The sequence below is a fragment of the Sinohyriopsis cumingii genome, unplaced genomic scaffold, assembly GCF_028554795.1.
Source record: "Sinohyriopsis cumingii isolate HCF-2022 unplaced genomic scaffold, ASM2855479v2 utg002885l, whole genome shotgun sequence".
In the NCBI taxonomy this organism is placed as follows: Eukaryota; Metazoa; Mollusca; class Bivalvia; order Unionida; family Unionidae; genus Sinohyriopsis; species Sinohyriopsis cumingii.
Genome location: NW_028316329.1, coordinates 356,416 through 381,613, shown reverse-complemented (window position 1 = coordinate 381,613; position 25,198 = coordinate 356,416). Strand labels below are relative to the sequence as shown.

The 25,198-nt window shown below is 32.7% G+C and overlaps 1 protein-coding gene across 1 annotated transcript in view; it reads left to right on the top strand.

Annotated features, from left to right (window-relative positions):
- The first annotated feature begins 2,227 nt into the window (after nucleotides 1-2,227).
- Nucleotides 2,228-25,198, top strand: part of LOC149770000 (uncharacterized) — a 39,189-nt gene continuing 16,218 nt past the window's right edge. The window contains exons 1-2 of the mRNA XM_089949551.1: nucleotides 2,228-2,330; nucleotides 2,691-2,950. Of these exons, the coding sequence (XP_089805677.1) occupies nucleotides 2,909-2,950 (42 nt within the window). The 5' untranslated portion in view covers nucleotides 2,228-2,330; nucleotides 2,691-2,908. The remainder of the gene's footprint in view (nucleotides 2,331-2,690; nucleotides 2,951-25,198) is intronic.

The window sequence follows — 25,198 nt, the reverse complement described above, 5'->3', positions numbered from 1 at the left end:
AGAGTACGTTTCAGAAGGGGAATTTTATACTTATCCCGAAAATCAGTACTGTCACAAATATGTATCAATAATGCATGCATATGGCTAATTTTTACCAGATATAATTTCTGGAAACTATTTTTCGCCACGCTTTGTCTCGTCATTTGTTCATAACTCAGAATTAGGTCAAAACATCCTGTCTGGTTCGTTATATGATAGATACAAGGACCCGCCCATCTATTATTTCTGTCCAACTTTATGTTCTTATATCTCTAATGATTCTAATATGTAAGGATTCCAGACTTGACTATATACTACGTCTTAGGTATGTCTTTTTAAAGTATTATCTCCATTGACGAAGCGTTTGATTAGCCGGAAACGTTGTGAATACGTTTTGATATATATATATATATATATATATATATATATATATATATATACGAGTTGTTCATTCACACTGTAAAGCATCTGCCGGACCAGCCCCGTTTTTCGTTTGCAAGTTATTTATTTTGAATAACCATTTTCGTTCCAAGACAATTCCAACATGCTATAAGTTCAACATGGTTTCATTATTAATATCTCCGATTCCTTCTTTTTGCAGATTTTATTGACTTTAAGTTGTTTCCGTTACTATGGTGTAGTTCTGAGAAAGAAACAATTCTCTTTTTAGGGCTAATTAAGATCGATGGCAGTCTTGAATGATTAATATTCGCCACACAGTGGAATGTACTGAAAAGACAACACACACTTCTAAACACATGGATCTGATAAAGAACTACTTTCAAGATTATGCACAAGCCGGACGAATCATGTAGGATATTTTGAGGTTCCTCTTCGGGCATAAACAATTGGACTAAGAACATACAAATATCCAATCAACCTCTTATTAAAACTAAGTAGAACGTTAAAACTAGAACATTAATCATAATATTTCCAACATTATAATGGCAATAATGCCTCGTTAATATCCCAATGTGAGTAGTGTAAAACCAAAGGAGGAATCATTTTATGCTGTTTTATACTTTTGTAAATAAAGATGGGTCTTTAGCCATTTCCAATTTTTGAGCTCTTAATTAGGTGTCATTTAATTAGTCTACCCCATGATATTTTGCGTCTTTGCAACTGTAAATTTTCAATTCTACTTGTTTCCTTTCCTCTACAGTTGACTGCTGTCTGCCGGAAAATAACGTTATATTATTCGATGCTTTTTCTTCATCGCCAGTTTCATCGTAATACATTTGCGTGAAACGATCTCTGACTTAGTTGATGCGTTTATGACTCAAAAATACTAATGATGTGACTTAAAGAGGATGCAATTATTATTCAAATATTTTAAGATTTGAAAATATCAATTGCAAGATGTTGTTTGCAAAGTAAAAAATACTGGTTCAAGTCGAAATGATGATATGTTGCAAAACTGTTGAAACCGTAATAGAGATAAATAATATTGGATGTTGTAACAAGCTGTATCCTTGTACAAGAAAAACAAATCATACAGTGCATCAAAGTTTTATTATTCTTCTTCCAGTTTACATACCTTTTGATCAGGTTGATTAAAACTTCACGTGTATAAATTATATTAGGCTAAGAATATATATATATATATATATATATATATATATATATATATATATATATATATATATATATATATACATATATATATATATATATATATAGATGTTAATGTAAGCTGGGGCCCCGAGTGGCCGAGTGGTCTAAAGCGTTCTCCGTTACGGACCACTGCCATCTCACCTCTGTCTGCGTGGGTTCTAGTCCAAGGCTTGGCTAGCGTGGGTACGTGGGAAAGCCTGCCAATAGCCTCTCGTGGGTCGGTGGTTCTTTCCGGGTTTTTCCCGGGTTCTTCCTCCACCATTAATACTGGCCGCCATGTATAGCCTATCGTGTGCTGAAAAATGGCGTTAAACCCTACAACAACAACAACATAATGTAAGCTAATTGCGTGTTTGGGTCTCCAAGAAATCTGGTGTTTATGGGATAAATGAACTTCTTTAATTTCTTTAATTTGAATGTGCATGAGTGTCTTACCGACCTCAGTCAAATATGCCGATTGTTTGATTTTAGTATCGTTACATAAAAAAACCACCTTTCATTAGGACTCTTGCGACGGTAGGCGTCTTAGAACAAACGATCACTACGACAAATTCTATTCACCCAAAACGGAAATTACTAAAATATACCACGAGGTACCAAATCAATGATACAATTATACATTTCGTTATTGTATACTTAACTTACCTTAATACGGGCCGCCTGCTCTAAGCGTTGCTCCAATTATTTAGCGCACAGTCTGACGCTGTTTTTAAATTTGTCCTGAATCATCCATGGAGGTAAGTAAAGTATACAATAACGAAATGTATAATTGTATCATTGATTTGGTACCTCGTGGTATATTTTGGTAATTTCTGTTTTGAGTGCATAGAATTTGTCGCATTGATCATTTGTTCCTAACTGCCTACCGTCGCAAGAGTTCTAACGAAAGGAGTTTTTATAATGTTGCGATACTAAAATCAAACAATAGACACATTTGACTGAGGTCGGTCAGACACTCATGCACATTCATATAATTGCCTTTCACTAAACCACTCACAGACTTAAAAAAATGCTACCAAATTGCTATCATACTCCACTTCGATCAATCTTTTTAAATGTTTTCAGTGACTAATTTCACATTTTCCTTTTTATTACAGAGGACATGAAATGCAACTTATGGAGTCCGATTCGCCTGTGATTTTACAGAATGAATGAATTAATTTGGTTAATGAAGAGAGTAAAGATCGGATACATTGATACACCATTTTTATCTTATTTTTTTGCATTGAGTATCTTTAGTTGAAGTTCTGTCGAAAAATGCGATTTTTTTCGAAGTACAAAAGGAAATTTAGTGGATAATGTGCAGACAATTTATATGGATACATGTTTAGAAGGATATATTTATTCTGTCTTAAAGGTAAGTTTCATTGGATTGTATTTATTACAACATGTTAGCAGGATGAATAAATAAGCCAGCAACTTTCAAGTTAAAGGTGTCCATTTATCCATAAACACCAGTTTTCGTGGAGACCCAAACAAGCAACTCTCTTACGTATTAACATGTTAAATATCAATTGCTTTCTTTGGTAAGAAACAAATAACACTGAAAAATAATTGAATATATATATATATATATATATATATATATATATATATATATATATATATATATATATATATATATATATATATATATATATATATATATATATATATATATATATATATATATATATATATTCTTAGCTTAATATAATTTACACACGTGAACCTTTAGTCAACCTGATCAATAGGTATATAAACTGGAAGAAGTGTAATGAAACTTCGATGCAATGTATGATTTGTTTTCTTTGTACAAGGATGCAGCTTGTTATGACAACATCCAATATTATTTATCTCTATTACGGTTTCAACAGTTTTGCAATAAATCATTAATGCGACTTTAACTCATATGTCTTACTCTACAAACAACATCTTGCAATTTATGTTTTCAAATCTCAAATATGTGAATTAAAATTGCATACTCTTTAAGTCACATCATTAGTATTTTTGAATCATAAACGCATCAACAAAGTCAGAGATCGTTTCAAGCACATCGAAATGTAATAAGATGAAACTGGCGATGAAGAAAAGAACATCGAATAGTATAACGTTATTTTCCGGCAGACAGTAATCAACTGCAAAAGAAAGGAAACAAGTAGAATTGAAAATTCATAGTTGCAAAGACGCAAAATATCATAGGGTAGACTTCTTAAATGACACCTAATTAAGAGCTCAAATATGTGAAATGCGTAAAGACCCATCTCTATTTACAAACGTATAAAACACCATAAAATGTTTCCTTCTTTGGTTTTAAACTACTCGCATTGGGATATAAATTAACGAGGCATACTTGCCATTATAATGTTTGAAATATTATGATTAATATTATATTTTTAACGTTCTATTCAGTTTTAATAAGAGGTTGATTTAATATTTGTATGTTCTTAATTCAATTGTTTATGTCCTAAGATGAGCCTCAAAATATCCTACTTGATTCGTCCGGCTTGTGCATAATCTTGACAGTAGTTCTTTATCAGATCCATGAATGCTGAGATATAGAAGGGTATGTTTAGAAGTGTGTTTTACCTTTTCAAGTACATTTCATTGTGTGGCGAATATTAATCATTCCAGAATGGCATCAATGTTAATTAGCCCTAAAAAGTGAATTGTTTTTTTCTCAGAACTATAGCATAGTAATGGATACAACTTAAAGTGTGTAAAATCTGGACACAGAAGGAATCGGAGATATTAATAATGAAACCATCTTGAAATTATACCATGTTGGAATTGTCCTGGAACGAACATGGTTATTCAAAATAAATAAAGTGCAAAGAAAAACACCGGAGAGGTCCGGCAGATGTTTTATAGTGTGTATGAACAACATCGTATATATATATATATATATATATATATATATATATATATATATATATATATATATATATCAAAACGTATTCACAACGTTTCCGGCTAACCAAACTCTTCGTCAATGGAGACAAAACGTTAAAAAGACATACCTAACACATAGTATATAGAAATGTCTGGACTCCTTACATATTAGAATCACTAGAGATATAAGAACATAAACTTGGGCAGAAATAATAGACGTGCGGGTTCTTGTATCTATCATATAACGAACCAGACAGGATGCTTTGACCTAATTCTGAGTTATGAATAAATGACGAGACAAGGCGTGGCGAGAAATAGTTGCCAGAAATTATATCCCGTAGAGTAATGCAAGAAGGTTTTTGAAGTAAATATTTTCAAGCGCAAGTATATTCTTGTTTGTTATAAGCATACACTGAAAATAAATGACCTGATCGTGTCAGAGTAAAATGGAAACTGATTTCCTCACAAAATAATAATACTAAAATATATCCTGTATATCTGATAGATGATGCATGTAATTTTGCGTTAACGAGTATTTTCAGCGTCTCCCTTTCATTGTTACATACGTATGCACATGAATATTGATTCTTGACATACAAGTGATCTCAGCATACAAATTAGTCTAGACAACCTAATACGTCTGGGTATAATTGTGCCATCTATGGGAGGGTATTCATGGAAAACCCTAGAAAATCTTCCAACATTTCCGTCATGCACAGAACTGTTGCAGAATAGTGTTTGTGTACGACCTAAACATAAAAGGACAGATATATTCAATGCAAAAATAAATGTATTCCTGACGCGTCTTATGCTTTTCATACATATGCTGCATCTTTTTTTATTATTCAGGTTTCCTTTGAATGACCCCTATAACATCCTAAGCTTTTTATTACCTAAGTTGGACTTGCAAAACGTTTCTAGACATCTCTTCTACCACATCCATGAAATCACGACTGCCTGCTTTTTATATTACACAGGCAATATTGCCGCGGTTGATCAGCTATTCAACACAGTTCTAAAAATTAATATGCAATATTGCTTTCTAGGCAAGTAGTCGCAGAGATGGATTTCAACTGGTTGATATATTTAATACCCCGGCCTATATATCATAATAGATTGTATGCGTTTCATTTATATCATATCTGGAACTCTTAATATATAACACCATTAGAGCAATAATTAAGGTGTGTTTAAAAGCGTATGACGACCTTTTAAGTACATTTCACTGTGTGGCGAAAATAATTAATTCAAGACTGACATTGATCTTAATTTGCCCTGATAAGGTCAGTGTGGTTGTGGGATCTATAGCATGGTAATTTCAACTATTTAAAGTCAGTAAAATGTGCACGCAGGACGAACCGGAGAAATTGAGCATGCAATTATGATGGATTCTGCTATAGTGGAATTGTCCTGGATCTGACATAGTTGTTCAAAATAAATAAATTAAACTAACAAACGGGGCATTCGCTTAGCTGTTTAATAGTGTGTATGACAAAAGCCACAAGTATCTTCATGACATATTTATATGTAACTGGATAAACGTTTTATTGAAATATATATATATCCTCAGAAAACAAAATCTCTGGCAATGGAAAGCCATATATATGTTCGATGGAAAACTTTTACCTTGTTAATAATTAGTTTTCAATCAATCTGCACTTTTATTTTATTTTCTTGTAGCATTGCACCTCTTAATATTAATTATAATATGATCTTCGCAGATCTAATATACTGAGATGGAGAATTAGAAGGTATTTCAGACTTTTAACCCTTAACATTTGACATCCTTTAATGAATGCAGTGTCCTTCAAACTTTTGACAGCAAGTACTCTTTGTTGTTTTTTTTTCCCGTGTGCAATAAATATCCAATTTATTTATCATAGCAATAAGTTTTCTATGCTCAGCGTCTTATATTGCACCAGATATGCACTGCCTCATTAAGCATATTTTGAACTGAATACTAAACAATTTCGAACAATCCAAGACGAATTTAAAACAAGTGCCTTTGGTACTATAAAAAGGAATCATCACACTCAGCAGGTTATGTTAATAGAGTTAGGTATTGATCTATATAATTTGATTATTTCAGACTGATTAGTTCTATCTTCCAGCCATGTCTACTTCTTAATATCTAAGGGAAAGATAATAAAACATAGCCTAGGAAAATTGATTTAATTTTTACATACCATTACAAGTTGATTTGTCGATAACCATACCCAAATAATTCAATCGGATCATGCGTTTGGTGTCTATCTAAAAAGCCTATGAAGAAAATGTTGCAACCTAGCAAACTATATTTCCTTTTACCTTGTTATCACATAAGAATGAGATATTTAATGGCTCTTCTGCGTCAAGTTTGGTCGCCCATGATATGTGGACCTAATATATCTGATTTTCATGAGAGTTCATGCATATCTATTGAAAATAAGGTTCGAAATATTCGTCTGAATTAATCGAAACAAGCTTATTTCATTGTTTATACAATCGACTCAACTATCGACACTCTATGTGTTATTTTGTGCACATTATACTGAACCTCCCGCAATGACTGAAGAACTTCATTTGATTCTGACTAATCCCCAGCAATATGATTTAAACTGGTTCATGCCTGCGATGATTATATGAACCAAGCCCAAATAGAAGCTGTAACAGTGCTTTTTAAACCCATGTATTGTTTCAGGTTATGACTGGTGTCGTAACGATTTATCAACAGTCCATGTTAAATCTACCTTTGCAATGTATACATGTGGTCCTGATCACATACCAACTTAGTTTCTACCTTAAATTCTCCCCGCAGGAATATATTACTTAACATATTCATACTAAATTCCTAACAGCTCGGATTAATTTAAGAAACTTAGTTGACTGAGTGACATATAAGAAGAGGGTTTAAGTCTACAGTACATGCATAAGAAAATAGTCATAATTGAAAAAATCAGAAATGTGTCCCAAGCATTCCATTCCTGTCCTACAAAACTATATATTTCACTGCATTTATTTGTTTTGATTAGAAGAATATCCATTGGTATAAGCCCTGATTTCAGCAAATGAGTATGAAATTATTAAATGAAACTCGCTTTCACAAAGTTTTAGTAGACGTTACAATGACATAGTAAGCTACAAACCGAATTTTTCAACTGTCACTGATATTCTTTTCAAACAGCTTTTCAAAGTTTTTGACCTTTATTGTAAATATTATACAAAGAATGGAGTGTAAATTCTCTGAATCTAATAACTCTTAGTGAAACGAATAGTAAAAATTTTGTCCCAAAACATTCTCAATAAGCGCCATATCTCTTCAGATTATAATAAAAAGTATGAAAGGACACATAACAAATGTCTATTAAATCGGTGAATATATATATATATATATATATATATATATATATATATATATATATACATACATACATGCATGCATACATACATACATACATACTGTTTTGCATATATCATTATTGGTTCATTACCTCATCAGTAAGAGTGTCAACTCTAATTCCAAAGAGAGCATCTGTATATTTTAATTGCAAATTAATTTAGGGACAGCACTTACTCTAAATCCATTCTAAAGTATTAGTCAACAAATCTCTGCTTGTTATCGAGTTTGACAAATTTGAGACTTTATATGGTAGTAGGTAAGAAACATGACTGCAAATCTTTGTCTTATAAATCAATTAATTCAGAATTATCTTTCTTGTTGAAGTTCATAGGTTTTAGTTACGAATTTAATTTTAATATTCTCTTCTATATCCTTGTCATTTTTAACAGCAATAATGATACAAGTTTGTGTAAATAAGAGTTATAATTGATCCTTGATTTAATTATTGAATTTGATTTTATAGCTGCAAATATGCGATAAAGATGCATATATATATATATATATATATATATATATATATATATATATATATATATATATATATATATATATATATATATAGATATATATATATATATGTGTGTGTGTGTGTGTGTGTGTGTGTAGGTAGATAGAGAGAATTTCAAATATACAAGTATTATTCCTTCATTCTGTAGGATAATACATGACAATACTTGACTTAATATTTTAATGCAGATAATACTATCATACAAGTTAGAGAAATTTTAATTCGTACTCAACCGAGATTCGAAACCAGGTCCGCGGGCAAACGACACCCATCGCTTTGGTAGCATAATGTGAATGGAAAATTAATTTTCAAATTATCCAAATTTAACCAGGATCCGTCCTCATTAAAAATGACAATGTTGACAGATCTAATGATTTTCTGAATTCATGGTTTATAATATAGGCTGTTCCACCTATTGTAATAAGATTGTTTGCCTTTGACCATTCAGAATGATTTAGTCAGTTCTAACAAATTTTCGAAAACCTTTATCCTGACAGGCAAAAATAATTTGGAACCCGATTATCCAGAAAACATGTACAGGATCGTCCTATTTATGCATTATTTTATACACGAGCCGAATTTATTAGAAATGAAAGAAATAAAAAGTGCACTTGTTTACTACAACATTTTGTTTATTGATTGCATGAAACAATTTAAAAGATAACATTTTTCTTTTACTGAAATATTGCACACTCCTTAATTGCATCGACTGTTCAATCCAGTGATAAATCTAACAAAGGACGATAACAATGTTCAAGGTATTTTGTGACCTGGTGTTTATCATTAAGTGAAATCTGAGCTTCGTAGCCGCACTGGGAGCAATATTTATAGCATTTTGGCAATGAAAACTCTTCATGTATTGTCCCGTGTTTTGTTTTCGGCAGCTGACAGGATATTACAAAGCATTTTTTTCATAAAAGCCTGCAGTTCCGTAGTCCTGTTCTAATGACAAGTATGTAATTGTGTCTTAAAACATGCGGTGCCGCTCCGGTGGTCTCAGTGGTTAGAGACTCCGACTCAGATGTAGAAGGTCTCGGGTTCATTTAGTGTTATGACTGATCGCCCTGGTATGTCGGGACATACCTGCGGCATGATGACCAAGTAGTATACATCATTATAAACTGCCACATTGCAGATATCTTAGCGATGTGACTCGAATTATTAAAGCTACCTTAAAATCCGAAACACACACACATTCTCACACATGCACACATACATACAAACACATTAGCACACATACACACACAAACACACAAACAAGGCAACCTGCTGATGAGTAAGGTGCCTAAAACATTTGTTGGATGCATTGGCACGCATGTGTACGGGAGATTGAACTTCGAAAATAACCAAAACCTAGTTTATTGAATTTATTATGAGGGTGGTGATACTTTGCATTATCTCTAACAGCGGTTATAGATAACAAAGATGTTGACAAAAAGTTATAATTTACTATAATCCTGGGAATAATAACACGTCCGTAGACACATACCTAGCAAACATCAGGCAGCATATGCGTTACATCATTAATTTATATAAAAAGCTGAAAATATTTAACACTCTAGGCACGTTTTCTAAAAAATCTTTGTTTTGAAATACGTTTTGAAGTTATTAATATAATTGTATTGATGCTGATGAAACAGCTAATATAGTTTGCTAATTACATAAACGGTAGGGTAGCATATTTTTTAAAACGTAGATACGTACATATATAAATAACCATATGCATATGTAAAGAGTAAGAGATAATGTATATTAACCATCTCTTCCCAATCAAGGAGCATTCTTGTGGCCTATCTGATAGTTGGCACACTTTTCGTATTGATTTCTTTGATTTCACATTCTCTAAAAGCTGTCCCCAAAACCTTAGAAGATGCTATCTTTAAAGTCTGTTTGCTACTGCGTAGTTGAACTCCTGTGTATTGTTTTTGGTGGGTGCGGTGGGGTGATTCGAATAACGGGCTCGGCCAATATGGGTATGTGAGAAAGCCTGCTAGAAGCTTCCTGTAGGTCGGTGGTTCTTCTCGGGGATTTCCAGGATTCTTCTTCCACCAGATATGCCGTCAGCGTCATGTCCCTTGCACTGAAAAATGGCTTGAAGCAAGAACTAGCTGTGATGAGTACATATTTAAATACGTACTGATTAAATACTAAGTTTGCTAAATTTAGGGGCAATTTATAACAACACAAAGTTTGTGCAGAAATAAAAGATGAGCGGGTTCTTGTATTTATCACATAACGAGCCATGCAGTATGTTTCGACCTAATTCTAAATTGTGTAAAAAGGACGAGACAAAGCGTGGCGAAAAATTGACGATATAAAGTATATCCAAGTTGAGCAATGCAAGAAGATTTTTAAGGAATGGTGTTAAAATAATTGTGAATCGTGATAATTGACAATAATAATAATAATGATAATAATAATAATAATAATAATAATAATAATAATAACAATAATAACAAAGACAATAAAAATATTAAAAGTGTAATTATTTGGGTAGATATTTGCTCCAATTTTGCATTTACTGCATAAATAATAATTAGCTGTAATTTTCACGAGGCCGCAATGGGAAGGTTAGATATTTTAAATCTTTAGATATTTCATTTAGGCCAAATTCCTCATAAGTTTTCAATTGTTGAATTAAGTAACGTTTCGATATATATATATATATATATATATATATATATATATATATATATATATATATATACATAATTACAGCTGTTCTTTCAGAATATCACACGCATGTACCTAATCCATCTAGTCAATGAGTTCTGCGGATGATGCAGCCTACATTATTTTTACAGGGAAGAATCATATACAAGGATATCATATTTATTATATGTATTATATTGGATGTTATCTTCAAATTACACTAGGTATGCTAGTGGCATGGGTTACAAATTTAGACTTGAGTCTACGTCCTGTGTTAAGTAAATGTAGTAATGTAAATATGATAATCATTCGCATAAAGTAGCTCTAACACTGACGAAAACAATTTCAAGTTTTCGGGACGCTTTTGACTTACATGTTATTGCGATCCATGTGTCATTTCCACCTGCAATAACTGTTATTATTAGGAAACGGGTAAGGTTACAACTAAGCAAGTTCGTATACAAGACCGTCAACAGTAAATAACATAATAAGTATGAGGATTTCAGGTAAGAATACACAACATAAGTTATAACGTAAATAAGTTGTATATGGGGGAACACGTATATGTATAATATATTGCATGTTTTGCGACTGTACATACGATATAATGGTTATACTGATATTGGATGTTTCAAATAACTTTGCATAAAACATAATAGAAGTACTCAAACATATACACTTAAGACAAGATAAACATATTGTACAATGGAAATTTACCATCAGTATTATTTTCGCATAATAAATGAAACTATAGAGTGATAACTGAGACTTGTTAACAAGTTGCAAAGCATGCTGTTATTGTTAAGTCTCAAAGAGGGTCTTTTCTCCTTTCCTGGCATAAAGACATCACAATATTCTTATCTTAATGATGATTTCTCCTTGAGCCAGAAAACAAGAAATACCGATAGCATAATTTTCGCCATGCTTGCACAGAGAAAATGTAAACTGACAATATTTTGTACGCTTGTGATATTTTCATTTCTATAACGTCTGTATATGAATCAGTAATTACAAGATGAGGTAAAACTCTGAAGTTGATTGGTACCTCAGAAAACTTACAAGCGTCAGTCAACCTCCCTATGTATACATGATGCATCTATCGATCTATGTATATACGGAATACATTCATTCGTATTGTTAGTTGATGTTTCATGGTTTGATTTTTTTTCGGGGACAGCAATAACGCTTAAGTATGCAAGAGTATCGTATGAGAAAATTATTTAATTTTGATTTTCATGTATCAAAATACAACCGAATACTTACTTCAGTAATACAGAGAAATGATAACTAGAACCAAGGTTAATCCTACCGTTTTCAGGTGTGATTGTATGTTTGTGACTAAATCTGCACTTTTACCCTTTCAGGGAGTAATATTATATACGTCTATGTATTAGTACCCCTATTGCTGTATGTGATAGTGTATAGCTGTTTGTGGGTATAGTGTTTGCAAATACCTACTTTTTTGTTGTTCCGTATGTGTTGGTACGTGTCAGTAGATGAATGTGTATTGGTCAGTCAAAACTGAGTGCTGGTTAGGATCTTTAGTTTTTAACTATAACGTGTTTAATTGTCGCCATTGTGCCTTAAAATGATAACCCTATATACATTTTTCATTAATTTAATGAAAAAGATTAAATTTAATGTCTTATATATATATATATATATATATATATATATATATATATATATATATATATATATCTATGTGTGTGTGTGTGTGTGTGTGTGTGTGTTGTGTGTGTGTGTGTGTGTGTGCAGTTAAGTCGCCAAATTAAGTTCACTGTTCAGAATGGAAAAAAATGATGTTGATTGGAGACTGGTAGCGTTGTTCTTTTAATTAGTAAATCGGACAAGATTCCCGGTATATGTAGTTGCATTGGTTACATTATTGCAGAGAAACTTCAAGTAGTGTGATAGTAGCGAATTTAGTTCTTGGTTACTGACATTGGTCATGGCCTTCTATCCTAATTGGTTTGTGCTTATCCTCCAATAAACGACACGTATATGCATTTAAAATTGTAATCAGTTAAACTGATCAATATTACCATGCATATGAACAATGTCGTGGATTAAAGAATGCACTGAACAATATCAGTAATAGAGAAAACCGCTCTTATAACATTACGCATGGTTCAGGTCTTTGAGATTGTGACGTGACAAACATAATGTTTGTGTTTGGAATTTATAAACAATATTTATATAGGACATTGATGTCCACCGTTTACATTACAAGTTCATGGAATTTAAATGTTAGCTTCATTGTAATTCTAAATTGAAAGCCGGATTTTGCAAATAGATTTTGCAACCGATCCGGTGGCCTAGTGGTTAGAGCGTCCGCCTCGGATGACGGGTGTCGTGGGTTCGGTCGACGGCCGAGTCATACCAAACAAAAACAAAAATGGTACTAACAAGTGCCTCGCTTGGCGCTCAGCTTTAAGAGGTTAGCGTTAGGACTGGTCGGCCTGGTATCAGGATAATGTGACTGGCTGGGACATCAATCTACATGTCTGCCGCATGATGTCCCAGTGCTAGACATCACTATAAACTGCAACATTGCAAACATCCTAGCGATATGACTGAAAAATTGTTAGAAGCTACGTTAAAGATCCAAATCACAACCATATCACTAAATTGGAAATCTGCATTTTGTAAATAGATGGGAATAAATTCCCTTTGGCATCCTAAAATTCCTTTGGAGAACTGAATAAAATATTGTCCAAGATCGTGTCAGCCCAAATGAGTTTAAATTGAGAACATTAAGTATTGCACCAACTCGGACATGACCCGACTTTGTTTTATAAAATTATGAAATAAGTATGCATTCTTCCTATTGAAAACACATTGTTCTCAAAACCTAAATTATTGTGGGAAAACACTCATGTGTATAACACATTTATAGACACAATTCATTTACAGCATTCACATTAGATAACGTTATTGTGGCAAATCCTCTTTTTAATTGGCATTATGGGAAACATGCATTTCGCGAATTTACAAGGAATGTTAAGGGGTCAAAGGGTCATGTCTTTCTATGGTTTGATTTTATGATTAGAAGAATCTCCATTAAAAGGTCGCTGCCAATATTTACCGTGACAGAAAGGATATATTTAGTTAACGTTTAATGTATAAATGAAGGAAATGTATATACCAGTCGTGCTAAAGATTACGTACACAAACATTAGGAATTTTTTCAATGAAAAGAAAATATGGGGTGAAAAAATGTGTATGGGTATAGGTAATGTTGTTCTAACACAACATTATTATCAGTATATTATTTACTGTTAGAGGCCTAATTTAGGAATGAGTGTCTTTTAAGATATCCGAATCAGAAGGTGTTTCCTCCTTCCACGTTAATGCATTAGCGCTGCAACATTCCTCTTTATATATTTCATAAATATTTCTGCCATCTAGAATTTAACATCGTTTCTGCTTCTGTTTGTCGTACCGATTTACACTAAGCAGGAGGCCAGCAGAAATCATAACATTTTGTGTGAATCTATTATTTTAAAAGTAATTACAAGATTGTACTGATCTCTAAAAACCGAAATGTATTTATTAAATTCGCTGTTCAAAATCGTGGCTACATAAATAAGAATTTTCTCATATGAGAAGAAGAGGCTCACCCCTTATATCTGTATTTATCTTTTGCGTTATAGAAAAAGTTTAATTGTGAATAAATGGATATATTTATTAATTATACATGGGACTTTAGATCATGTTTGTATATTTAACATTAAAAGTTCAACATGGCCATACGTCAGAAATACTTCTTGATATTAATCATATGTGATTGAGTGAACCATAGAGTTCGGTGTGTACCGTCTTTATACATGTTGATGACAATAGCAATGTTTTTGCTTATGAAGGCGTTCGTGATGAGGAGAAGATGCTAGGAATTTATGTTAATATTAAACATTGCGACAAAAACATGATCACAGACCCCCTATTGGCATTTACGCTGAATCCTTTTGTATTAGAGAAAAATATATGAAACCTAACATTATATGCCAATGGAGTTGACAAATAACTATATTACTCATTCTTCCGATTTGTGCCTTTTACTGAAGCTACTGACCTCATAAACCTAGTTCTTTAAAAAAATCAAACATTACCGTGAATGGTGCGTGAATATACGCGATCTGTTAAATCTGTTTATCTCAGATTACGTTATTCGGGTAAACAGTCAGTACGCGATTTTACAGCTATTAACGGTGAAGGCTTTCTCGTGGCTAGCACACATGATTTCAAGAAACTCCAATACAAGGTTGCTAGCCACGATGTAATAAACAAACTAAGGCTTTTGAAACCTTTGTGATTGGCGTGGAAATATAATTTATCTATCTGGATTGAACTGTAACATTAGTAAATGTAAATTAAAGTCCTTTGGTTCGAGCTATAGTTTAAAGACGGAGAGGATTATTATAAAAAAAAAAAGAATTAGTTTGTCATCAATACACATATCTGATAAATAAACTCGAGTCAAGCAAACAAGATTTATTTTACCCTGAGACAAAGTTTGATTTAAAGTGGATAAATGATGCTAAAGACCTCCCTTTGAATTTAAAATGTTTATCATCTTTTCTATTAGTTAAAAACAGGAGGTCATATACAATATTCTGATTTATAGGAAGATTACGGACACTAGATAAAGGATTCTCTAAGTTTGGCAATGAATTATTTTTTATTAAACTTACCGTTGTTATCGTACATAAACACATATATACGTGTATGAATACATAGATTTAAATACTGCATGATTGCCAACATACAATGGTATCATTTAATTGGAATTTGTATATGTACCTAACAGTCACATTATCCATCAAGTCATATTTTTAACAGCACGAGAAATAAATATATCAATAAACGCGTGCTCTTACTTAGAGGATCTATTTTAAACGTTATGTAGAAGTCACTTCTTCTAAGCATACAAAATAAAGCAGAAAAATACGTGCAAAACTATGAAAAATATTATTTCTCTGTTTTATAGTTACACGTCAATATGCAGTACCATTAATATAGGACAAATCATTTCAAACATACCTCAGTTGAATTACATTTAGAATCGAGATTAATAGGGAGGAAAAGGCAATAAATCAGTCAATCCAAACAACACATCAATTAAAAAACATGAACTTCACTGTTTTGAATATATTAAATCAAATTTTGAAACTATCGACATCCTTAGTTTAACTCTTTTGCATTGGATACCAATATTGACGATAAAGAAAGATATTCGTATTTAAATATTGATCGAAAGTCAATATTTTCATTTAAATAAAAGGAGTACCATTTCAGAGGAAAGCCCCATCATAAACGCAGAGGATTTGCTATAATTACCTATTGACCCCATAAGGTTAACTGTTAGTAGTCAGTATTTCGTAAACATTACCTACCTTTGCAAAAACATTTTTATGTTTTTGGGTCAAACCAAATGCAAAGTAGCCATTCCCTGCAGGGGTTTACATTTTCTTCCTGTTTCGCCATCTGTATTGTTTTTCCTGTCAGTTAGATAAACAAGGGACATTGCGCATCTCGTATACACTTTTAGCAAATTAAGCGCTCATGTGCATATAAATATATAGACAAGCGAATTAAAATACTTATATATGGATACATGTTTAAAAGGCTATATTTAGTCTCTCTGCTTTTCATATATAATGTAGTGGTTCATTACATCATCAATCTGAGTGTCGTCTTTAATTCCAAAGACTATATGTTTTAATTCCAAATTAGGTTTGTGACAACACTTACTTTTTACCCATTCGAAAGTGTCATTCAAGAAATCTTTGTTACCTGACAATTCCTATTTGACATTTTGAGGTTATATATGGTAGTAAGAAGCATAAATGCAAATCTTTATCTTCTAAATCAATTAATAAAATATTCTCTTCCTTCCTGACGTTGAATGTTCATCGTCGCGAATCTATTTTTTATATCCAACTCTACATTCTTTTTATTTGTAATAACAGGATCCACAGCAATGATAATAGTAGATTGTGTAAATTAGATTTGTTTCTGAATTTGTACTTGTATGACATAATAGCTGGAAATATGCACGGAAGACACATACACACACTTGGAATCCTAATAATCGTGTATATATATATATATATATATATATATATATATATATATATATATATATATATATATATATATCCATAACGATGCTGAATTAAGTGTCAGTAAATCTGAATATGTATTTTTCTTCAATAATTTATAATATCTGACTGAGTGTTTTTACCTTTATTCTGTGTTGAGTTTTGGGGCTAAATAATATTGGTCAACTGGTACGTAAGTTTATAAACAAACAGTACTAGAAATAGTTGCAACTATTCGAGGAATGTAGTGATTATTTTGTTTAGAAGTTTTTAATATGCAAATTAGAACTTACTGAATTGAGCTTTGAAATATCATTCAATGCTTTTTTACAACACTTGTTTCCATTCCGTATTTAAAATTATATGCATATATGAATTATACACATGCACGTACAAGTTTGAAATTACCTGCATTACAAAAAAAAAAAAGAAAGTAAAATTTCTCATCTTAATATCTAGAATCAGAGGAATCAACTATTCCTACAAATGTTATCAGTAATGTGTTGTAACTCTGACAGAAAACATTGTGCTCTTACAAAACCATCTGCATATCTCGTGTATCGCGCTGTAAGAGAATATTTCGAATATTATTTTGAAGTATTTAACTAATGACAAAGATTTCTTTTTGAGGTTGTATCTACCTCTCTTACTATGTACATCTTGTGTAGACTCCTTCTTTATCTTGATGTTTGTATAGCAGTGCAAACAATGAAAAACAAACTTCTGATGACAATTATGAACATGGTCATACGTCAAGAAAGGTTTCTCATATTATCAATAGTTTTGCGTGAAAAACAAACCTTCACACAAGCATTCATTATACATATTGGTGATAATACTAATATTCATTCTAAGGTGATGAGGTGAAAATGCCGCATTTTCAAAATCGAGAATAAGTAGGTGATACTTTATTTCTTATTGTATCGGAAACAAAAAATACTTTAAAACTTCATGCCTATAATGTGGAATCCTGAATTAGTACCTGGATACCTATTCCTTATTTGAATCGGAAATTAGGAATAAGTAAATAACTTGATCTAATTAATGTCTTGTGGAGTTCTATAGGAAACAAAATGGTATGTAATGCAAATTATGGGTATGTGTATGAAAGAAAATACAGAATTGGTTAGATGCAAAACATAAGAATGTTTGAATGTGAACACTTTCTAAAGAAAAACAAAAACCAAAAAAGGCAAAATAAATATAGTCAGTGAATTCACTCTTGCATTCCAATACACATAAAGTATTCTTACATTAAATTTTATTTCATTCATGCAGTTATTGAAAATTACCAAGATGTTAAAATCATTAATATTATTTTGTGTCTCTGGTGAAATGTGAAAAACGCAAGTGAATACATCTAGTGAAACAAATAGTGCGAACAGAACTTGTTGGTCTTTTCTTTTATATGTTGCTTGGTTTAAGACCATAGAATCATAATGACAGTTAAACTCAGCAAGTTAAAATGGCTTTTTAAATGTCTTTTAATGTCTTTTAAACGTATGCGAGTTAAGGTACTGAAGCAATACATTGAGAGCAAGACATCAAGTCAGCGGTTGAAATATGTGGTCTAATCAAGACAGTGACGAAATTAGACGCAGACTACAGATACCAAAAATCCACTTTAGTATTAAAACAGACACGCATTTTTGCAGTTTGTAGCGGTAAATACTACAAATGTACTTTAATCAAGTTCAAAGTATCATAATGTAATAAATATGGAGTATGCGCATTTAGTTATAGCGCCCCGTTTTAAGGAATTCTTAGAGTTGTGTGATTACTTGTGTGATTATTGGAATTCGGCGCAATGGAAATATTCCTAGCTCGAAATAATTAGCCAGTTTGTAGGAACAATCGTCACGGAGTGAAGTGTTAGTGAGTTTCCATGATGCCATGGTTCACTAGTAGTGAATTTAGGCCAAAACCGCATGAATATTCCTGAAGTAAGATAGTCCATATTAAAATCTAGTGGTGTACATTGATGGTGTGACTGCAGTGCCAGTATTTACGGTAGGAAACCGGAAAATTACACAAAGGAATAAATAAGAAGGGACTAAGCAGATACCGTTTATGTCGCCATGGCGGCAAATGGGGTGCAGTTATATTGGCTAAATGTGTCTGGAAAGCATACATTGACTGGACTAAGGTGGCGGAGTTAAAATAGTTCCATGTGTTAGAGGTTACTAGTATAGTTTCTAAGGCGTGAACGGCTGGCGGTACGGAACCTGATGAAGAGAAACCATGCAGAGGTGCGGCTGATAGATATTTGGCAGGTTGTTTTATCTGTGGTCTTGCATTAATTAGAGTAAAATTTAGGTATAGAATGGAGACGTCGGGCTTTCTAATTTACAACTGAAGTTGTATGGAAGTCTTTGGAAAGTTTGGGTAAACGTATGACCTCTAACGAGAATCGCGCCAGGGTTTTGAGAACCTCCGGTCAAGTAAATAACCCTGTGCGTGTAACAATAACATGAAAACGGAAAACATAACTTAAAGAATTAATAAAACTTGAGTAAACGTTAGACTCATAACGATGTGGACACTGAATGTTCGATAATTATTATTATTATTATTGCCTTTGCTATTGTTATGTTATTTCTTTAATCGTTCTTGTGACACCAGTTATAAACAAAAACAACATGCTATTTTAACAGATACAGTCGTTTACTTGGCAAGTTTCTAATGAATATTGAAGAAAACGGACATTTTGAAAACTAAAATCAATAAGGTATACGTATCGAAATGATTGTAAAATTCATAATTCATAACGAAAATACGTGAAGAATTAATACTATATTGATATGATGAAAACAATTTCTTGCAGATATTAAACATTTCTCCGCAAATACTTAATAAACACGATGTTCATCAATATATTGATAAAACGATTCCTCAATTATTTTAGAATCCAAGAAAATAAAATCATTACAAACGTTAAAGTGTTAAGGTAGAGAACACAAAACATTAAAAATATAAATACTTTTAATATAAATTTAATTTATCATGCATAATTGACTGTGGCTTCGAATATGTTATACAAATATATTGAGACGACTCAAGCCAGAACGTACTTATTCAATCATACCGAAGTCATCGTCATCGAGATGTACATTAGTGAACTGAGAAAACATCAAAAGCAAATTTATTCTGGGTTTTGTATGTTTCTTATGGCAATTCATGAATGTTGCAGCCTAGTCATTTTGTAGGATAGCGATTACATTTTTGGTGTCTTACAACTGCCCAGTAAATAATGCGAGCATTAATTTTTGCGAGTTCAAACGAAAATATTCCCTGGTGCTCACAGATGACATTTTAACAAGACAATTTGTTTCATGTTTGCGATATAATTTAAGGCTTCGAAGTTATGGATTATGATAATTTAACTGGTGTGTTAACACGTGAGTCGAGCGCAATTTAAATTTAATATCTCTTAAATTTGTTTTAAGTTTCATTCAGAACTTGTCCGTCGAAACTAGTCGACATTTCGAAAATATGGAGGCAAGATATTTAATAAATAATGTCAAACGGAGTAGTACATAAATAACAGTAATGGTTTTAACTGACCTACTTCATTACCTTTAGATAAATACTACTTATCGCAGTTTCACAACATCACATATAATTATGACTAAAATGTGTACAGAAAATCATGGTTAACTTTACAATGCAAATATTTGCTGGTTTCCAAGAATACTATGTTACAAATAAGCGTTTATGTTTGTTATGCTTTCAGATAGTTCAAAAACGTCTATCAGTAGTACTACCTTATGGATCCGATCACATATATACTGCAAGAGGGTTATCGCTATTGTTTAGAAACTTTGTGTTTTCTTCTCGTTTTGAGGATTCTCTGACAAATTAAGAAATTAATAGCGTACTTGGTTTGAAGAGGAGTACAATGCGGTGATCTTAAAATGTGTTTGAAAAGTTTTTATCTCATCTGTTTTAATTCTGAAATGCACTTTAGAAATTGTTAACAATATGCAATTAGCTAGTTCTACAACTAGACACGTGACAAAGTTTTGTAAAAATTAATTATGAAACTTGGTTTCTCAAATCAAATTTTACCATGATAATCATCGTGCTTTATTACTAAGTCAACCGATTGTATGTACTGCCCAAATATCTTGGGAACTCCATTGTATTCTTCCTAGAATGCTTGTATCTTTCCTTGCACTCAAATGATTCGGTGCCATTTTGATTTCCCGTCTTTAAAATGAAACGGATCCTCTCTTTAACTTCCATGTTTAGAAAAAAACAGGAAAGTATATAATATTGGTTTTCAAGCAAACACAATCTATCAATGAAACAGAAGAACTCTTGTGGCAAACCATCAAATCTCTATTTAGTTATCTCTGAGTCCACCAGTCAGAAGCATCCCGTATCTTGTAGATACATACCAGGAAGGCTAGGTTCCGTAATTGGGATACCCATCTAGGCCCGAAACGTTCACTCTGGCTACGTTTCAATGTTGCTGGTTTTGATTATTATTGTAGCGTTTACATTTCATACATGAAAATAAAATATATTAGTATGTTGACAGAGTATCCGGTTAAAGGGCCTCATCTCTTGAAAGAAAGAAATCCGGTAATGCTACTATCACAACAGGTCAATACATATCAAAGGATAATGAAGGTACTGAAGATAGATTTAAATGAGGTCAGCTCTGATTATTGTTTTAGCTTTTAAATTGTATGTAAGGAAATGTTTAAATTGGTAGCAAAAATATATAATGTCTGATGACAAATTATTAGGTGAATGGGCTCAGCTCCTGAAATAAAGAAATATGATAATACTGATTTCGCACCAAGATCAGGATTATCATCATCATTATCATCATCAATAACACAACCTAATAGGTCGTTGGGGTACCACATATGACTTCACTACCAATTCTCCCCATTTATTTTGTTTTCTATTGCCCTTTGGAAATCTAGAACCACCATGCCTATCCAATCTTTAATGTTGTCTTCCGACCTTTTTTCTGTCTGCCTCTTCTTATGCACCCTCGCACTGTGCCTTGCCAGATTGTTTTTGCCAGTCCAGATGATCCTCGGACATGACCGTAGCATTTTGCAGTAAGTGAGTGATATCTGGTGATTTACATCGGTCATTGTCGTAACTTGTACAACGGATATGTATGTAAAGTAAGCTTTACCTGAAATTTAAATTTGTATACATTTTTATGCAAGCACTGGAATAGGTTGATTATTTTTCTGCACTCATCTTTTTTTCAAGCTTACCTCTGTCAAATTGGGCCAGTCCAAATGAAACAGCTGGTGCAGGTTTTCAATGGCTATAGACTGTGCGGTTTCTTCTGAGTGGGCGGGGTGGATGGAGTAGGGGGAGTGGCCAACTCCAGTATTCAAGACAAGGATTTTGTAGCTAGCATACGTAAATAAACTCTATTTTGTACAACCGACAGTAAACTCTTAGAAGAGAGTTGTATTTACAATGGAAAACATTGCAATGTGCTGGGTGTCACAGTCACTACGATGATACTACGATTACTACAATTAAATTCAAGTTAACACTCAACATAATAGGCAATTAATATGCATAACATAGAGATACAAATAAAGGTATAAACATTAAGAACTATAATATTTATATACACGTGTGATTACATCTGCAATTGCATTATCTTTTCTTTTGTCTAATGAATTGCTCTTGCTTCATTAAACCATAACTCAACAAACACAGATTTGTGAATTTTGCATTTTGTTACAGAAAAGTGTGGGTTGGTATCAATACATTCAACAATCAGAGAAAGAGCTGAACTCATAGCAACTTTAAAATGTCCATCTGTTACAGTAACTTGCCAGAATACGTTCAAAAATTCAGACTTTGGGAGATATCTTGCATTTCTAATTCTATTGATACAGTCACCTATTCATGACATTGAACAGGTGCCCATTTTGTTAACACTGCTGACCTTTTTTATACATTTGATACATTTGTAAAGTAGTATCTAGTTTAGACACAACAATACATGGAGAACTCCAATTACTTGTACTTGGTTCTATAAAATCAATCTCAAGTAAATATTGCATGTACTTTTCAAACATTCCTGCTTTAGATGATGATTTTACAGCATATAATCTAGAATGTGAACTTCATGCTGACTCCTGAATGAGCACCCAAGGGAATTTCATATTTTATACTAAGGATTTACTGTCGATATTAGCTCAGAATGATAATTTGATAGACACTGACCACTTATCACCAATGAGCACCTCAAGTGGTCTCCATTTTCTCATAAGAACCCGAGTTGTCACTAAGGATCAAGTTGGTACTTGTGTGGCTTTCTTTTTACTAATAGCGATCTGAAACAAATTAGAGATCTAAGTATCTTGTTCCTGTTGGACAAAAAGTGATTTGTCTTTTGTCACCTGATTATAATAGGTACAGTGGATCGTAAGTAGGAGATCATTGTAATCAGTACTTCTTGAATTATATTTTATACAATTGTAAACTCTGATCACACAAGCTGATCGAAAACAGTAATGAATTATACATGTGACATTCCTATTAATACGCATATTTACTTGACCTATGATGAGAAACAATTCAGTGGAAAGCCGAGTCGAATTGTCAGTAAGGCTGGCCTTGTTTACAACCCACGCTCATGGACAAATATTAAACATGCGACATAAATTAAATATACATTGCAACATACATATATATTGTTATTGATTAGCAAAGATTATGCCAATATAAGAATAGTTGGCCAAAAAACATAAGGGTCCCATACGTACAAATACCTTTAAAAATTAGGAATAAGAACGCATTGAGGAATTTATATACCGTAGCAACTTATCTTAAAATAAAGCCCTCGTCAATACCTGGCAATACCTGTTTCAATACCTGTTTCGTTAGTATAGGTATGCATTGTATTCAACTTTTACCACATAAAAATATCATAGGCAAACATATCAGACTAATAAGTACATTCCACAATTTCTTTAGTTTCATCACTTACAGGCTGGATAATTTACAAGTACTATTACTACTAGTAAAGCTGACAACATTTTTTGTTGTTGTTGTTATAGGGTTTAACGCCATTTTTCAGCACAAGATAGGCTATACATGGCGGCCAGTATTAATGGTGGAGGAAGAACCCGGGAAAACCCCGGAAAGAACCACCGACCCACAAGAAGCTACCGGCAAGCTTTCTCACATATCCACATTGGCCGAGCCGGAGACTCGAACCCACGCAGACAGAGGTGAGATGGCAGTGATCCGTGACGGAGAGCGCTTTAGACCACTGGGCCACTCGGGGCCCCGGAAATTATTATAGTGTTTGCAGTAGTCGTTCTAGTAGTAGTAGTATTGGCAGTAGTTAGGAGCATCAACAGTAGTACTTGTAGTAGTAGTAACCCAAGCAAACGGTATTAATGGTTTTATAGTGGAGATAATAATTGGAGCAATACATCAATATATTTATAAACAGTTGCAGCAGTAGTACACCTGGTAACCAAAGTAATAATTTATATAAGGTGTAAAAGAGTAGTAAACATGTTTATAGTAGCAGTGTAGTAGTAGTAGTTATTGTCTGCTAAAAAGTGACATCTCTTATTTGGTGAATCAGTATATCTGCAATGAATTTGTACATTATTTTAATGCAAACGTTTGCCAAAAGTTATATATCTGTTTAGTTTAATATATTACAGTTTTATGAAAACGTCTCTTTAAACAAGTGACCATTTACGTTTATCAATTATAGTAGAGGTAAATTAAGGATGTTAAATTGTTACTTACTCACTCCGAATAAACGAAACTTACCCAGTAATAAGGGTTATAACCCATACTCCATCCCACAGTATGCTGGAATGCTGGAGACACCAACACTGATCCACTCTCAACAACCAAAGCCTCAGACTACCAAACATGATTGTGTAAGATTCTCTATGTAAATATATACGTATTAAAAGATAACACTGCACGCATATATGATGTATCAAGGCAAAACTTAAGGAACATGAAAATATAGAATTTTGATATCTGGTTTATGATAATAGTATGTTCATTAATGACATCAACATTGGATATTGCTTACTACCTCTACCAACAGGTTATTCCACAAGAACC